The 18617-nt window shown below is 43.0% G+C and overlaps 1 protein-coding gene across 1 annotated transcript in view; it reads right to left on the reverse strand.

Annotated features, from left to right (window-relative positions):
• CACNA1B (calcium voltage-gated channel subunit alpha1 B) overlaps positions 1-18617 on the reverse strand; it is a 508111-nt gene that overhangs the window by 130856 nt on the left and 358638 nt on the right. Inside the window, exon 18 of the mRNA XM_054007857.1 lies at positions 17198-17304. Coding sequence (XP_053863832.1) covers positions 17198-17304 — 107 coding nt within the window. The remainder of the gene's footprint in view (positions 1-17197; positions 17305-18617) is intronic.

Here is an 18617-nt window from a genome sequence, read left to right on the forward strand (position 1 = left end):
AGCGAATCTGTCCTGTGACGCTCAAGCTCAGGGAAAACAGCAAGAAAGCTTGAACATGATTCGGTGCGTTTCTATGCACTGAGTGTCATTTACTGTGTGCACGCAGCACGATGTTGCTGAGCTGATACCGTTCATTCGATTTTAAAGCCCTTGGGGCAAGGACGATTTTTTCTTCAGTGTCTTGTACAGCACAGAGCATGCTGTCAGCACTAAAATAACACATCGTAATAATGTGTTAATTGAGGGCTGGGTGACAGCCCTAACGCTGATTGATGTGTTCTATCTATCCACAGAACAGAAATAGCACCATGCCCTCCCACACACACCGCCCTTCCAGTGCGCTGCCATCCTGACTCGGCGGGACCATCTCCAGAGGGTCCTCGCAGCCCATGGCCAGTAAAGCGGACAATCAATGCGACTGTGGTTGTTATTTGTGATGTAACCTCTCCAACGGCACTTGGATTGAGACCCCCAAATGTATTCCACACAAATTCCTAAAGCACTCATACCATGGAGAGGGGTGCCAGGTAAAAACCTAGACAGACTGAGAGTCATCATCAAGTAGAGATGTCTGATTCCTACCAACCTAGGCTGGAATTGAATCGGTGAATGGCTGTGCCATTGAGTGGTATGACTTCCTGCCCGTGTGGCTTATGAAACTTTGAGAACATGCATACGGCCCAGGGCCGGCTCTAGGCACCAGCCAACCAAGCACATGCTTGGGGCGGCACCTCAGAAGGGGCGGCCAATGTTGGGGTGGCGGGGGGGGGCACTCAAAGTTTTTTTTTTTTTGTTGTGTTTTGTTTTTTTGTTTCGGCCGGGCAGCACGGGGGTGTTTCGGCGGCGCGGCGCTGGGGAGGGGCGGGGGTTTGGCCAGCCCGGCGCGGCGCTCCGGGGGAGTGGGGGTTTGGGCGGCGTGGCGCAGTGAGGCGCTGGGGAGGGCGGGGGTTTGGGCGGCCCGGCCCGGCGCTTGGAGGGGTGGGGGTTTGGGTGGCCTGGCGCGGCGCAGGGCGGGGGTTTGGCCAGCTTGGCGCGGCGCTCCAGGGGGGTGGGGGTTTGGGCGGCCTGGCACGGCGAGGCACTGGGGGTGGGGCGGGGGTTTGGGCAGCCCGGCCCGGCGCTTGGAGGGGGTTTGGGCAGCCTGGCACTCCGGGGATTTGGGTGGCCCGGTACAGCGCTGGGGGGGGGGGGGGGGGAGTTGGGTGGCGTGGTGCTCTGGGGGTTTGGGCGGCACAGCGCTGGGGAGGGGGGGCAGGGGTTTGGGCGGCCTGGGCCGGCCCGGCCTGGAGCGGCGCTGGGGTTGGGCGGCGCGGCGCTGGTGGGGGGGGTCGGCGGCGTGGCACTGGGGGTGGGGGTTACGGTGGGGCAGCGCTCTTCTTTTTTGCCTGGGGCAGCAAAAAAGTTAGAGCCGACCCTGATACGGCCCTCTGAGATCTCAGAGGCTTTCTTTATGGCTCCTACCCAGTTAGAGCCCCTATATGGTGGTGTTTGCAGTAGGTTTTGAGATCTTCCCCTTGTGTAAGTTGCAGGTCAGTGACCTTCTAGTGCAGGAAGCAGTTGCTCTGGAAATGGCAGCGTGATTTGTTTTTTAGTTGTTTTTCACATGTATTAAGAACACAAAACAGTCATTTAAAAAAATGCAATCATCTCAGAGTTGCAAGGTGTTCCATTGTGTTTGGACTATGGACAACTGAGAGCTGAAGCTGCTGCTAAGAACACACACCATTGGGAACCTGTAGGAGCATAGTAATTTGCATATTAATGAAGTCTATTTTGCAAAATTTGCTTCCTTAACAGGGACAGCAAAATTACAGACTCGCCAAACTTTTCAGAATCTATAAATACTGAGGTCACACCATTGACACTGACAGTTAGCAAAGGGTGACACCCCCACAAAAAATGCATTGCCAGCCACTAGCTTTTGTTACTAACAAGCCAAAGAGCAAGAGAATTAGTTAGCAGTGAGGTTTGGAAGTAATGGTTACATTTATTTTATGGAACGAAATGGAAAAAAAAATGAAGATAAGCATAGACGCTCTCTGCGAAGTTTGAAGCATGCCCTCCGTTAATCATCACACCCAAACTAGTCAAGAACATCAGGAGCAAGGGATGGTGCATATTTGGGTCCTGGCTGGGAAATGGGAATAAAGAAATAGAATAGTTTGGTCTCTCCAGGAACAATTTCGAGCTTTTCAGAGCAAAAGCTCAAGCAGCTAGGGGAATTATGTCCTCTGCTTGTCCAGTTCAATGGACCTGATTCTTCTCATGGTAACTGAAATACAGACACATTTGAGTGCCGCTTCTCTGATGTTGTATTTCTTCCGAGAGGAAGGCTTTTGAACTTATTCACCAGACTTATTTATGGCACAATAGCAGTCACCTTAAGACAAAACATCGTATCATTAAACTACCATATGAGGATACAGTTCATGTGCGTTGCACACCAAGAATCGCAGAAGAGATGGGAAAAATCTAGCTAATGTACAGTTATTCCCTATAACACATTCTCTGGTGCTTTGTCTAGTTCAGTTTTAAATGACTCAAGTGATGGGGCTACCACAAAATCCCCTTAGGATACTAAATATAGCATTAGCAGCTGCTATTTCTATGTCGGGTGTGAACTAAGCAAAATGGCTCTTTACAATAATAGGTGCAACCATGAACTCTGTGATCACATCTTTTGTTGGTACTGTTGATTTGGTGCTTTAAATCAATAGCTCTCCATATTATTCCTTCTGCAGACAGGGCCGGCTCCAGGGTTTTGGCCGCCCCAAGCAGCCAAACAAAACAAAAGAAAACAAAAAACGCCGCGATGGTGATCGCGATCTGCGGCGGCAATTCGGCGGGAGGTCCTTCGCTCCGAGCAGGAGTGAGGGACCGTCTGCTCTATTGCCGCTGAACAGCTGGACGTGCCCCTGTCCGAAGTGGCCGCCCCAAGCACCTGTTTGGTAAGCTGGTGCCTGGAGCCGGCCCTGTCTGCAGACCTCCTCATAAGAGGAAAAAAATCGACTCATGAATCCACCTCTCTTCCCCAAACCCCAATGTCCACTGCCTTTATTCAGTTCCCTACCAACAAAGCTCTTCCAATTCTTTATAGTAGTATCGCCAATATACACAGCTTCAGTCCCCCAGGGCCTGACATGACAAAACAGATTGGCAGATATTATGATTATCGCATTTTAATTGCATAACATCATCAATTCTACTTGGATTCAGAGACTGACTACCAAACAATAAAGCAGTGTCTATAATCAGATAATTTACATTTCTCTGTACAAAACAGACATTGTGTCAAATAAAACTGATGTTAACCTATCAGTTTCCTGACCGGTGACTCCTCTATTTCCTCATTAAAAATAATACAAATGAAATATCAACCAATCACAGTCTAGATTATTCAAGAAAGTACAGTGCATTCCTTTTTGGTATTTTTTTTAAATCACATTTCAGAACAAGCAACTTTCTTATTGGCTGAGGCATTTTTATCACAGCCGTTTAGAGTGCTGCTTTTTGATATGAACCATTACCTTCCAGAACAACTGTTTAAAATAAACCACTTGAATAAAAATGAATAATAAATCATACATATTTTCTCATTCATGTCTTTAGGAATTTTACTTGAGTATAGACGGAATAAACGCTGTATAAGAACTCCAGAATTTAGTCCTATATGTTTTAGATATCCTAGAAATGTATTTTCTGATTAGAGCTGTTGGGGAATTTTTTGATGAAAAACACAATTTCTGCAAAATCAAAATTGGATTTCTTTTTTTAGAAAAAATTTCAATTTTGCCTAAATGTTCTGATTTTCTATGGGAAAAAATCTAACAAGTATTTCAGTTTGGTTTGAGTTGACCCGAATTGAACCATTTGGGTTTGTTAAACCCAACTGAAACATTTTTGTTCCTGGTGAGTTCAACACTAAATCTCTGCCCGCCTCAGCTCCTGCACTGCCTCTTGGGAGTTGTAGTTTGAGTGTCTATGGGCTCCGCTCTCTGGCTGGACCACGTCTCTCATGATACATCGCAGTCTCCCGCAGGTTGAACTGCCATGGTACATCAAGGAAGTCCTATGACCATGGAACCTCACAGGAGGTGTCGTCCAGCCATGCCTTCTAACATTATATGAGCATTAGCCCATTGAAAATTACAATTTCTGTTCTGTGAAAAGTTTTGATATTGCAACTTTTTGTCCGAATTCAAGACAAAAACAGTTTTTGAACATTCTGATTTGTGACCAGCTCGAATTCTCTATTAAACTCATATTCGAAGCATATAATTGAATTATGAAATGGCTTTAAAACTGTCAACAATGTCAACTTCCTGGATTAACAGAGACCAATAAATACAGGAGCCTGACTTTTAGTATTCTCGTATAAAAATGCTATTTCACTTTCTAGCTCGTTGGAAGAAAACAATAAATATGAAAATAGGGGGGGGTGAAGGGCACTCGTTTGGCTGGTGGTTCTGGGGGCTGGAGTCCTCTGTCCAAACAGCAGTTACAGCTCAGGAAGCACAAATGCTGACCTCTCTCATGCTGTCCTGCCAGCATGTCTTAGTCCTGGCCTGGAGAATTTGTTCTCCATGGCACGTTCAGTTCTTGGTCTCGCTGCTGAAACTGCCAACAAACATAAAATTTTGTGCCAAGTTCTGATAGCAGTTTTTCACAGAAACTAGATATTGTAATGAATCAGCTGAGTTGTCAGAGGTCAACGGAGACCACTATGGTGAATGCGTTAAGTAGTACATTTGCTGTTCTTCACTCTACTGCCTGGAGGGTGATACGTCGGCAGCGATTGGAAGGCTCTCAGGCAATCAGAGGAACTGCCAGATACTAGAATCTGTAAGGTCCATCAGCTGAAGTGGCTTAAACTCTTGCCCTATGGTCATTGTCTACTTAGCACACTTTCAGTACTGTATCCTCAGCACCTCAGCAATCCAGTGACCGCCTGGGGGAGAGGATTACAATAACAACCTATTGGATGATCCTGTCCATCTCTTACTGACACCTATCCACTGAGAAGAAGAAAGCAAGCCTCAACTCCTTTCATGCAGGCTATCGAGCAATCTTTAAGATGGTAACAACTTTGGGTGATTATAGAGCAGGGCTTTTATGGATTGGTAAACTAGAAAGGAGAGCTCTAGTATTTCGTCATCAATTCCCCGAGCCAGCCAGTCTCTCCAGCAATTCAATTTCACAAGAAGCAATAAACCACACTCTAGTGCAATTTGCTAGAGCCTCGAACACCAAAATGAATGGTGTCGTCCATTGATTTACATCTTCAAACAGCCAAAGTCCTCAAGGCCAAAGCCTGAAGCTTTCTCAAGCAGAACTTCTGTTGAAATCAGTAGGAGTTTTGCCTGAGTAAGGAGAACTGCAGGATCTGGATTCAATAAAATGCACCATCATGCATCCCACAGCCTATTACTCAGTGTCAAATTATATGATCACGTATTAATTTATTAGTATACACTGAAGCCTACTATTTTTAGCAAATTCTAACCTCAAGAAAACTCCAAGTCACCACACTCATACCATATTGATTAGATTTCTCGTTAGACCTTGTGATTTTGGTACCATGGGTACACACTGTGATAAAGTAATTGCATACTTAGTAATAAATTACAGGGGTGAAAAATTCTTTACTAAAAGCAAGTTAAAAGTGCACTTTTCAACCCTGATTCAACAAACACCACATCTAGCTTAAACATATTGAACGATTCAGTGCACAGAAGCCCTCCTAAATCCAGTCAAATGACATTTCCTTTTCAATCAGTTGTTTTCTCTACATCACTCATTATAATTTCAATAAGACACTTCAGTGATTATTATGCACAACTGCACAGCCCACACTGGGTTCTGGCTTAAATCCTGGTAGGAACTTATAGGTTCTGATAAGAACAAAACAATTTAGTGCAATGAAGCTTTTTGCTGTGAGAATGGAGATAAAACAAAAGACATGGATAGTGAATTCAGGCAGAAGCAAGTGATATGGGTGAACAGTGATTTGGATGGCAAATGAGGACCAGGAGATATTAAAGCTTTTTTATTTCCCTCCTGGATGGGTGTTGCAGAATCATGCAGTTATGGTTTTAACCAGAGAAGCAATTGCTTCAAGAACATCAACTTCTTTTAACGTCAATGGGCACTGACTGCAACCATGGGCAGAATTTGCCCTAAGGCTTAAATGTGACAAAGCAGCAGTTATAATTTCCCAGCTAGACTTCCAAGACGCCGACATAGTGTGCCTACGATAGCACTTTAGACTCATGTCCTCCTTTCTTCCCACCGCCCTCCATATTACGTGTTTAGGGGGAGGGAGAGCTCGGTGGTTTGAGCACTGGCTTGCTAAACTCAGGGTTGTGCCTTGAGGGGGCCATTTAGGGAACTGGGGTAAAAAAAAAAACTGTCTGGGGATTAGTCCTACTTTGAGCAGGAGATTAGACTAGATGATCTCCTGAGGTCCCTTCCAACCCTCATATTCTATGTGAATCCACTGCAAAAATGACCTTTATCACAAGCGCTGTTGTAGCTGTATGTTGAGTAGGCAGTAGTGTTCCTTAGTCAAAATCCTCAGCCACTGACTATAATGGGAACAGCAGGTGCTCAGCACCTCTAAACATCTTATTTACTGCCTAAATATGGAGTTAGATGTCTAATCTCATAGGGACCCAGGGTTGAAATGTTGGCCCTTTCTACAACATGACTTGAGATCACCCCCTCTTTTATGTCTGGAATGAGACTGATGCATCATAGGTGCTATTACAAACAAATACCTCTAATCAAAAGAGAATCCCAACCGAGTGAGTAACTACATAGGCTGGGACTCAGTTCCCCATCTTAATATAAACAGAATATGTAAAACACTGATCAGATTTCCTAGATGCCTGTGACTGGGGTGATTGAAGGCACTTTGCCTTTGACTTATACCTTAAGTATAACTGTGCACTTAGCTGTGTGTTAACACTTTATAAAGCAGCTAGTTGCCAGTTTTCAGCATGCATTTTATGCAAACGATGACTCACTTTTTAGAAGTAAAAAGAATTGTTTGTATAGATGTTTAATTCTTTTTCTTTCCCAAGTGAACCAAACATGGATTTTTGTTGGTTGCAGGGTTTGTACCATAAGTTCATTACAACACGAAGGTTTGAAAATGACATCCGAAGGTGACTTGCCTTAATATCTTTTTGTTAAGAAGCTACCTCAAATATTTTTGTCCTGATTTTCTTGCCACTTACAATTTTCAACTGAACAAATTCCCGCGGGAGAAAATTAAACACCGAATACTGAAAAAATATCTAAATTCCAGTGGGAATTTTTTGTGTGTCCATTCAGCAACCATGGATTCTCAGGGCCTAATTCTTAGGTATATTAAGGCCACTTTCAACTGCTCTCACAATGCAAAGCAGTGTTAAGGTGGAAATAAGTTTTATTTGTACTTCACATGACTAGAGCGTGGCCTTGGGCCTTGTCTAAAAATTATTCCCCTTTGTACTAGTATAGTTAAAATGGCTGAATCCCCATAGAGAACATGCAATTATATTGATATAAAGGTATCTTATACCAGTATAAATATTTCCACAGGGAAGGAGAATTAGCTACGAGGCACCTTTATACTGGTATAACGGCATCCACACTACGGGGGGGGAGGAGAGGGGAGACTGTACCGATTTAACTGTTTAAGTAGAAAAACCAACACCTCTAGCCGAAATAGTCATATTGGTGCCAAAACTGTGTGTAGGCCTTAGTATAACTAAGAATCAGGTCCTTCAAGTTTAGGTGCAGAGGGGATTTTATTGGTACAAACTGGATACTGGAAATCCAACATGTAACATATAGCGAGTGACAGGGCCGGCTCCAGCTTTTTTGCCATCCCAAGCGGCGAAGCGGAAAAAAAAGAAAAAGATAAAGCCCCGATCAGCGGCACTTCGGCGTCAGCTTAGCCGCGCCGCTTCATTCTTCGGCGGCAATTCGGTGGCGGGTCCTTCGCTCCAAGAGGGACTGAGGGACCCGCTGCCGAATTGCCGCCGAAGACCCGGACGTGCCGCCCCTTTCCATTGGCCGCCCCAAGCACCTGCTTCCTTCGCTGGTGCCTGGAGCCAGCCCTGGCGAGTGATAGCTACCTATGGGATCCAGTGAATTGTTTAGCCAAACAAGTATTTGGCTGGGGGAAAGCACTGCAGATATGTATAGAGAAAGAAATGCAGACTTAGGTAAACTTTCAAAATTCTAGATATGCCTTACACACGATGGGCCTGATTCACATTTATTGCTCTGGTAGTGTGAAGGGGCCTTAACGTGGATATAAACTATATCTGCACCTGCTTGAAGGCTCCACTACATGACTGAACAGGTGTGAAGTGGCTTTAGGGTCAATGCTACTCACGTGATTTGTGTACTTGTCATTCAGATTCAGTTTTTTAAAAGTGCAGTCTGCACCGGTCTCCACGAGATGGGCAATATGGGTCAAATTCAAAGCTAACGGGCCTGGTTCACATTAACATGAAAGCTGCTTTATACTGCTCTGGTGCCGTTTTAACTTACACTGCTGGCGTAAAGTCCCACACCAGCAGAGAATCAGGCATCGACTCAATTCACCACATCCCCTTCCCTGCCAAACCTCCACCTTTCTTCTCCCTTCCACCTGCCTCCCCTTGTCCTGCAAGAGACTTCCCGTGTACTAAGCAACAGACAGACATCACAACTGGTGCAGGAGGCAGCACAGTCCTCTCCACCAACTTTGCACCAACAGAGATTCCCTCTACACAGGGGGAATTTTCCAGCCTGGCACAAAGTGAACAGAGATTGGAGAAACCAGTCCAAACATCTCTAAGTTGTCCTGGGGCAAAACCGGACCTGAGATGCCACTTGGAATCAGGGAGTGGGAGGAAGGGGCAGAAAGGTGGTGGAAAGCCTTCTGTTTCCCAACTGCTCAGGTGCGCTGAGCCCTACTATGATGACGCACCTGAGGATCTGGCTCTCCGTGTCTGAACTGCACTATCTAGTCTTCCCAAGAGCATTACACTGTAGAAAAGTAACACAAAATGATAGAAGTGCAATATAAGCCAAAGACACTCAATGTGTTGATGACAAACATCACTGCATGATGTGGAAGGGATCAAAGGTATTTTCTACAAACCTGCAACGTGCACCTTTGAAGCCTACTCATGATTCACAATGAGTCCCGGAGAGGGTGGGATTTTTAATGGGAAGTGGGTGGAACGGTTGAAGGGTCTACCACTGTGTTTGCAAAATTCTAGGATACATTGGAGCTTTAAACTCATACCCCAAGAAGGGGTGGAGGAGCGTGTCTGCTCATCATAACAAATTTCCAAGGGTTATTTAGGCAGAGTTTTCAAACATTGTCCCATTTGAGTCCTGTTTCCAGAAGCTGGCTCCCTTTGAAACTCTCCCCTTCTAGCTTTCATTTTAAAGATCACGCTCATGGTGGGGCCCCATTCTCCTCCTGAACCAAAAGTGCAAACACTGGTGGAACATCAAACCCATTAGCCCAGTGTATAAATAACACAGAGGAAAAAAATATAAGTGAGAACAAGACAGGCCACAAAACAAGGGAAGAGGGCAAGGAAGAAAGTAAGAGGGAAAGGAAAGGAAAACTACTAAGTAAGGAAAGGACAAAGAGAAGGGCAGAAAGAAGAAAAGGAAAAAAAAAAGAGAAAGAAGCAGGGGAATTCACACCCAATGTACAAAACACTACAGAGTTGCTCACGCTCAAATCACAAGCATTATATAGCACTGCTGTACACCTTCCAGTCCTTCCACCATATGTTGGCCTGGAGGTTTTCCACAATGATGTGAATGACTTTTGGAAAAAACAAGGGAAGGGGGAAGGCATCAGGAGGGTGGGAAGCAGGGAGGTTTATAAATATATAGATATAGATCATAAATCCATTTACTGAATATTGTAACAGAGAGCAACTCACGGTGAATTTACGCTGGAGACTGACGAGCTGCGAGATACAGTACCTCGAGTTTGCTTTACAAAACTGCACATGCAAAAAACAAAAAACAAAAAACAAAAAAAGGTGAGAAAATAAAGGAGAGAAGAGAAACTATAAAAGACATCGGGAGGAGACTCATACAGGCTGTGTCCTATCGAATGCAGGCTGCAGTGTGCATCTTGGAAGGAGCCCGGGCAAGCTTCAGAAAGTGTGGAAGCCACAGAGACATCGTCTTCTAGTTAAAAGGAAAACAACTAGAAAATCAAACCGGAGCCAAAAGAAAATATAAAAAGGTGAACCAAAAGACACAAGATGATCGTAAGACTTTTTGCTGCAATATGCTGTACTCACATAGTCAGAGTCCTCTGCACAAGCTACCTTCAGGGCCCCAGAGCAGAGGTCTTTGTAGAAATAGGTGGAGTTTGCATTTACAGCATGTACTGCAATGATTCATTTCCAGCTAAGAGAAGGACACAAGGCCACCAATTCCAACTCAGGTTATCATAGCATCCATGGAGTAGGGAAAAAAGGGCCTGGCCCTGAGGATATACCATCCGCATGGGCAACAGGAAGCATGTCTGTGTCTCAAATACGGAAATAAAGAGGCATTTGTTCACATTTTATTTGGTAGACTTGCCTCCATTTAACACGTGTGACTCCCTAACCGGGGTGGGGTGGGGGTGGATTTGACAGATTGGGGGGCAGTTTCTGCCTGTTCCAGCACTTAAAGGGAGACTTAGTTCTAATTTTAAAAATAATTCTATATATTCGGTTTTTGCAACATTACATTGTCTATAGACCCCTCCCAGGAGGTGGAAAATATAACCCGTCCTCTTTCTGAATTTACCACTTTCAGTTTAAACCCCAATTTCTTTCCATTGGCTTTTTGTGGGTTTATTTAGCTAACAACTGGTACTATAAAGCCAGAAGGCCCAGATGATAGGATATTGCCCCTGGGAAGGAGATGCGGTTGGAGGGGGGAAAGGCAGGATGAACTGGTGGAATTTTAAATATATACATTACAAACCCACAGCATATTAATGTATTATAAAATTAAAAGTAGACCAAGGTGAAGTGCATGTATATATAACACTACCTTATAGGGGATTGGATAGCTTGTGTGGGGGAGCAATCATTAAAGACACTTACTTGGCTTTGCTTGGAATAAATGGTCTTGGGGAACAATCATATGGTTATTTTGCCGTACCTTCATTATTAGTATATTTTATACTGCACTGAAACAAACAGGAGCATTTTTGACCCTTCGATGCTGGCACTCTTTACGTTTTTAAAGGGAAATTATTGTTATGGGGTCACCAAAGCTGATACTCCTTTATTTCTTGATTTGGCAGGATGTTAAGTGAAGCTCCCAGCAAGGATCCTACAATTGCATAAATGCCTAAAGTATGGGTAGAATGGCCTGAGAAAACTAGGTGGAAAACTCATGATACCAGAGAATGTACCAGTCATGGCTTAACCCATCAGAGATTCGGGGAAAGGAGAACCAGCACTGGCAAAGGTGTCTGTGGAGGCATAGAGGCAAACTGAAGCATTTTATTGCTTAAAGCACATCTCAAAATCCCTTGGCAAAACACTTGTGCTTATCATCATATTCCTCATTGCCTCATTTGGTCCGGTGCAGGATGAAGGCCCCACAATGATGCTGCCAAACATCCCTGTACTTGGCCAAACATGACTACGCAAGTCCTGCAAAAGGGCTCTCAGAGGTCCAGTTCTCAGTCTTCATTGCTGGAATCCCTGTTCTGCAATACCCATCAGCTAATTGCATACTGAAATCTCACTACGTAGACTCACAGGGCAAAGACAGCCTCCTTTTTCAAAGCGAAGTGGAGGAGGTATTTGAGTTTTGCTTGCTGCTACTTACCATGAGAGAGAGAGAGAGAGAGAGAGTCTTTCTGGGCAGCTGTTTGCTGATTCACAGTTACATGACAAAAAGGGCAAAAAAGCAACTAACAGGAAGAGTCACAGTACCCCACACACCAGCACATTCAGGGAGCAGGAAGAGGGAAGAAATGACAAGCCGGCAAGATAAAAAGAACGCCTCTTCTAGTCTATACGTCATCGTACACGGAACTTTTTATTTGCTAGTTATTCAGGCACATTTCTTGCAGGGTTCTATTGATTACCAACAGCCATGCCCAACGACGACTGTAGAACAGACCACAGAGTTCCAGAGACAAGAGAAAATAAAACAACCCGCCCAGACCTTCATCCCCAAACCTGTACAAAAGGGACAGATGACCACTACGAAGTGTTTGTGAACGATGGAAGTGTGCTCCTGTACCTGCTCTTTCATGTACTGTCTTTGGTATTTTAACATCACATCTTTTTATTTATTTACCAAGTTATGATGAGTTGGCAGCACCCTTGGGTCAGAGCTAGCAATGCAATTGGTAGGGTTTACCTGTGAGCAGGTGGTTTTAGCTGAGCACACAAGTAAAAAGTCTTAAGCAACTACATAAGGGACCAGCAAAAACCAGTTGCCTAACGGAGAGGGTTGTTAACTGGAAAACACATGGAGTCATTTAAAGTGGTCAATTAAAATGGTCGGTCCTAGAGACAGCTCTTAGTGTGGGATTTGACCCGTATATTCCGCTACAAGGAGAAACTGTCTCCTTATCACTCCATACAGGGTTACAGCCTTTATATCAATTCCCGCTCCCATCAAAATCTCCAGCTGGAGACCTATTGTACAGCATGTTATGCTTCGACTCTTGGAAGCCAGCAACAACTCAAAACCATTACACCTTGGAAAAAAAAAATCACTCAGTGTGACAACTTAGACACAACTATTTTGCAGGTTGTTATAAATTTAGTAATTTGGCTGTTGCTGCTGCTGCAGTTGCTGTTTTAAGACTTTCCCCAGGAAGAGTTTGAGGCAGACCCATTGGAAACACAGGAATAAACAAATACAAAGGTTATTTATTTTAAGCACAAGTTCTGCCTCAGTAGCTTCTGAGCGCCAGTGGTGAAGTGGATGTGCTTGCGTGGGGCTTCAGATTCCTTTATGAGTCATAACTTGTCTGGCAGTCTGGTCAACTGAACTGCGAAGAGAGCTGGTGTGTGCTTTTGTTTAATGCAGCCCCTTTTGTACATGACATTGGTGCGTCTCTCTGGCTGGGAAAGAAGAGGTGGAGGGGGAACTCAAAGGTGTGGTGTTTGGGACTGAAGGTTTGTGAAACAGCAAACTTAACTACAAAAAATTACATTTCGAAATAGGGGCATTGTGCCTTAATCCTCAATCCTGATGTGATGCACTTCTCTGGTGCCTCTCACGTAAGGACTCAAAGTGCTTTACACATTGACCAATGGAGCCTCATGCTCCACAAAGTTAATAAGTCACCACCCTGTTTTCCCCACCGAGCCACAGAAAAGTTAAATGAGTTGCCCCAACTCCCATCGTGAGTTAGTGGCAGAGCAAGAAACAAAGCACTGATTCCTGCCTCCCAGTAACTTGTTCTATCAGCTAATGAACTCTACAATTAAAGGGGAATTCCCCTAAGATGGGCTTCCCCCTCTCTCCTCCATTGTCGCCACCAAGGAAACTGCACCAATGGCTTGTTGTCAAGTCCCATCTGTTATTACAGGAGCTCAGTTCACGAGGCCGAGCAATTTAAATGCTATACGAAACAGAGGTTTTCAAAGGACAACTCTGGGTAAACTGAACAAACCCAAACTCACCTCAAGAAACAATAAAGCAAGGAAAACGCTAAACAGAAAAAAAAATCACAAAACCAGAATGAAAATAAGGAGCTAAAACTAAAATGTAAAACGTAGATTAAACAAACATCTTGTTTTAAAACAAACATTGCAACAGAAAAATGTCTCATATCAGCTTCAGTCCTGAAAGAGAAAATAATAAGCCTATTCAGGATAGAGTTCACCAGGTAAAAAAAAGCCAAGTCGTGGCCAAATCAATCCACTCTTATTAGCCCTTTTTATGGAGTAGAAGTTGAACCACTGACATCCTTAAAGATCAACAAACCACGAGCTACAATAACTTCCTTCATTGCCTCTCCCAGTTAGAGATGCAGTATTATAATATAGCACCTTCTGAGTCAGTTATGAGACAGATGATATCCTTACTTGACTGCAAAGATCAATAAATTATTAAAACAGTTTCAAGGTTCAGTAGCAGGACTTTACCGTCTACCAATAAAAAAATAATCCTTGTTTGCACTGAATCCTATGCATCTGCAAAATTCTAAGATATCACTTAATACACTGAAATTAGGTTGACCTACTAAAGAAGCAACTAACTTTTGTAGCCTAGAAAGCAAGTTCTATAAAGTAAGCTGAATTCTTCCTGGAGCTTAGCTGTTGTTAAATGAGGTTATTTTCCATAGCAGAGCAAAAGGACAAGTACAGACAATCACAGGCATATGGAGACACATGTACACCTCCACATACAAACAAATGCACAGTATATACACATCGCAGTAATGCATGAGGATGCTGCCACCCACTGTAGTGTAAATGCACGATGAGGAGTTTCCAAAATGTAGACTTTGATCAGATGAGGAAATAGGAGTGAAGAGGATTAGACGAAGGGGCGCAGGATTCGCTCCCACTTATAGCACAAACGTTACAAAACTGACAAGAAATAGAAGCAAAAGAGCAAGCATAGTATCTTACTGTTTAAATACAAGGGAGGGAAAATAGAAACGACTTTTTACCAGACTGAACACCAGGATGGTTTTGCCACCTCTGTAGGTTCTAGGAACCCAAAGGACAGGTCCACCAAATTAATAACAAACCATATTAAGAGTCACACTACAATGTTCATTGAGAACCATTCTGCTAACATGAACAACATTACTAAGAAAACACTTGAACCACAACACTCTCTCTACAGAACACTGAAAGAAAGAGAGTTATTTTAGTTGACACAGGCAGAGGGACTTTTGAAACACATTTTCATAGTATTGGTTTATACTCAGGTCATCAATTATGATAGAAATTCATTTTAAAATATGCTTTTTGAAAAGTAAGTTTAAAACTAAGAGAACAAAATCAAATAAAGCCTTTTTAAAAAATAAAGACCTATTAAAATTATAAACACAAATTTCGAAGAAAAAAATTCAGTGTGGATAGATTTAGACATCACTCAGATCTCTGTTACATCCGTCTATTAAACCACGTGTCTGTCACCAACCAACAATCCATCCACACATGTACTTACCTTCTAACCACTAATCTGTCCTTCTATGTGTTTATTCATTCAATCACCCATCTATTTATTCTTCAGTCTTTCTCCCAACCTAATATCACTCACTCACACATGCAAGTAATCACAGTAGCCTTGTAAGCATCTCATGCTTCTATACAGCAGATACAGCTTGTCTAGAGACACACTGTTGAAAAAATAAATTATACATTTCCAAATGTGGCCTCTAGTATTGCAAGCACAATTTTGCTACTGCTGTTAAATGTGGAAACAACTAATTGCACCTGCAACTGCATTCGTTTTATAAGCCTAACCACCTGAATGTACCTACACATCAGGCACATAGATGTCTGAGCAGATATAACTGTAGGCACAACAAATAGTAACTTGCAATTTTGCACTTACATGTAACTGTAGTCACAAAACTGATCATGTGATATCAAAAACCAGATTAAAGCCTGATGAAAAATCAGGAACTAAAACTACTGTTGGTAACTAAGACTCTGAGGTGAAATCCTGGGCCCATTAAAGTCAATGGGAGTTTGGGGTTCTAAGTAATCTTCACATGTACAATTATTTTATAATAATAATAGAATAAACAATGCCATCTTACATTTTAAAATTACGGTACACAGAAGTACATCAAAGAATAAGAGTAACTTTTCTCATGTGATTTCTTTTTAAGGCTGGCAAATCATTATAACAGGAGAATGATCTATAATTCTAACCATATATGTATTCTACAAATATGAATTGCAAAAAATGCTAAACAGATTAAGAATATTCTTTTCTTTTTTTCAAATTTAGTGAACAAGTTTCATCTGCACCATTGTTTCTGAAATAACATGATTCTAGATTAAATACATACTAATGAAGGCCTCATGAGATGGATTTACATTGGGGAAAATATATTAGAAAATTGTTCACTTAAATAGGGTTCTCTCTGGATGAAGATATTTTGGAACACACCTGGACAGGAAATTATTCTAAATAAGTTTAGGCTTCCCTGCTCCTTGGAGTTATTTCCAGCTGCCCCTTTCTGAGGACTGGAGGGTGTCGAGAAATACTTGCAGCTCCCAGCAAACAGCAGGGCAGTATTTTTGACACAAAGACACTCAAACTTCCCCATGGAATTGCATAAATTGAATAATTGTGTGTGTCCATCAGTACATTTCAAAATGTGTTCATTTTCAAACACAGGCTCCCTAAGAAGCACATGCAAAATGTGTGTTATATGTGCAAACAAGCAATTGTGTGTACCAAATTAAGTCCTTACCCTATGCAGGCAAAACTCCCACTGACCTCAAAGACCTCAGCACATGTCTGAAAATTACCTATTTCCACCTGCTTATGCATGTTCTGCAAGAGAAATTTAGATTCATATATTTGAAAAGCTGGCCCAAAGAGTAATATTTTCTAAGCATTCTTCCAAAGTGAGATCGCACAAGCACGCCCACTTCCATGCACAAAGCCTACATTTGCATGTGCAAGATGATACTTGTGAATGTGAACCAGGTGCATAGGAGTGCCTGGTCACATATGCAATGTCCCATTTTGCACACTCAAATGGCTTTTTTTGAGAGCAAAGGGCTTGCAAAGCCACTATTGTGTCTGAAATTCAGGAGGTGGTCTTTACAATTCAGTTATCAAAGCACAGATTATTGTATTTAAACTATATTTTATATGTCATACACACATATCTTCAGAACGAAAGTCTGAAGTGAAATGATAACAGTTCACCTGGTGAAGTCTTTCCTAGGACAACTTAAAAATGCTCTAAAATGCATTTCTTTTCCAGTGATGCGGAGACAATGACATTTCAAAAAAAAAAAAAAAAAAAACCTAAATGCAAAGGTACCAAATAAAATACAAAACTAAGTGATCGACACTGAAGTATTCAAATCAACCTACAGCCCTTGTTAGTCCTTCATATTGTACATCAGAGTTCACGTGCCCTATGAGTTGCTACAATGGAACAGATATATACTCAGTCTGAAGAATAGAAACAAAGTGATAAAAGTTCCCAAATAATAAAAATTACGCTTACGCTGCTATGGAAATATTAGCTGCGGACATGGGACTGACTTCTGCTACCTCCTTGGCCTTCTGGAGTGCAAGCTTTTGATTGGTAGCCTCTTCCATCTCCTCTTCATCCTATTTCCGAAATCAAGACAAATCCAGGCTTACATCATTCATCAGTTAGTTAAAGACCTAGGATGAAAATCAACTGAACTCATAAATGGCCACAAGTGATACACAACTGTCACAGCCACTTTTTAACTAAGTAACAGTTAAACACTCTGAAACACTGCATTCGGGTTTTGTTAAAGGACACAACTGCATGATTTGTTACAGCATATTTTCCTGAGCAGGGCCCATGGGCTTTACCTGTCTGGTGCCATATTAGCCTTCAGGCTGCAACTACTCTACATAAAATGGAGCTGACGGCAGCTGCCCTCATCTTTATACAATGGCAAAGTCTGTCAATACTGGAAATCCTATAATGCAAGGTTCTGCGTGGTTCCATCTGCTTAGGGCCCTTCTACTCAGACCAAGAGGAAGAACTGCATGCTGGTAGAATCTCCAGTCTCTGAGGGCATCTTCTTATACCTCTTCTCATCATAATCAGGCAACATGTGCCACAACGTGGAAAGAGAATATAAAAGAGCATGACATTTTGGGTGTAAAATAAGGCCATGTCCCATTGATTAGACTGAAAGTATTTTTTCTTAAAACAAATAATGTACCAGAGGACCTGAATCTGAACTTATTCACACCAATTTTACACGGGTGTAACTCCATTGATTTCAATGGAGTTACTTCACAATTACCCTAGCGGACCTGAAATCGGAAGCCATATTAAATGACGATTATGGCCAGAAAGATGCTCATGTAAAGATAGCTCCTTCTTACTCAGCAGATTAGAAATTTTCAACCTGACCTGAACTCGACGGGACCCAAATACCAGGGTTGGGTTAAATGACCCTGTTTGGGCTTGGGTCCAGTAGTCTCCGATCACCTCCTCCTGCCCAGGGGTTTGTGAAGGGGCGGCTGCATGCCCCACTCTTTCCAGCCACCACCGCCTTGCTGCGCTCTGTGTGCTGCTGAGTGTGAGGTGTTGTGGCTCATGGTCTCCCAGTTGCTGCACCAACCCTCTGGACAGCAGGCAGCAGGAGACAGACGGAAGGCAGTCATGGGGCGTGAGGAGTGGGAAGCCCCCACCAGGTCAAGCCCCAAGGATGAGGTGGCAGCAGTGCTGACACAGGTTCAGGGGGAAGTGTTGGGTTTGGGTCAGGTCTGAAAACAACTTGACCCACTCAGACTCTGGCCGGGTCAGGTCAGGCTTTAAAACTAGGCCCAAGCAGACCTCTATAGCAGGTCTGCTCCATGTGTGCCTTGAGAAACACATCAGTTGACTCTTCAAAAAAAACCCATAACCACTTTCTGTGTTTGCCACTCCTGTTAGC

The sequence above is a fragment of the Malaclemys terrapin genome, chromosome 17, assembly GCF_027887155.1.
Source record: "Malaclemys terrapin pileata isolate rMalTer1 chromosome 17, rMalTer1.hap1, whole genome shotgun sequence".
NCBI lineage: Eukaryota > Metazoa > Chordata > Testudines > Emydidae > Malaclemys > Malaclemys terrapin.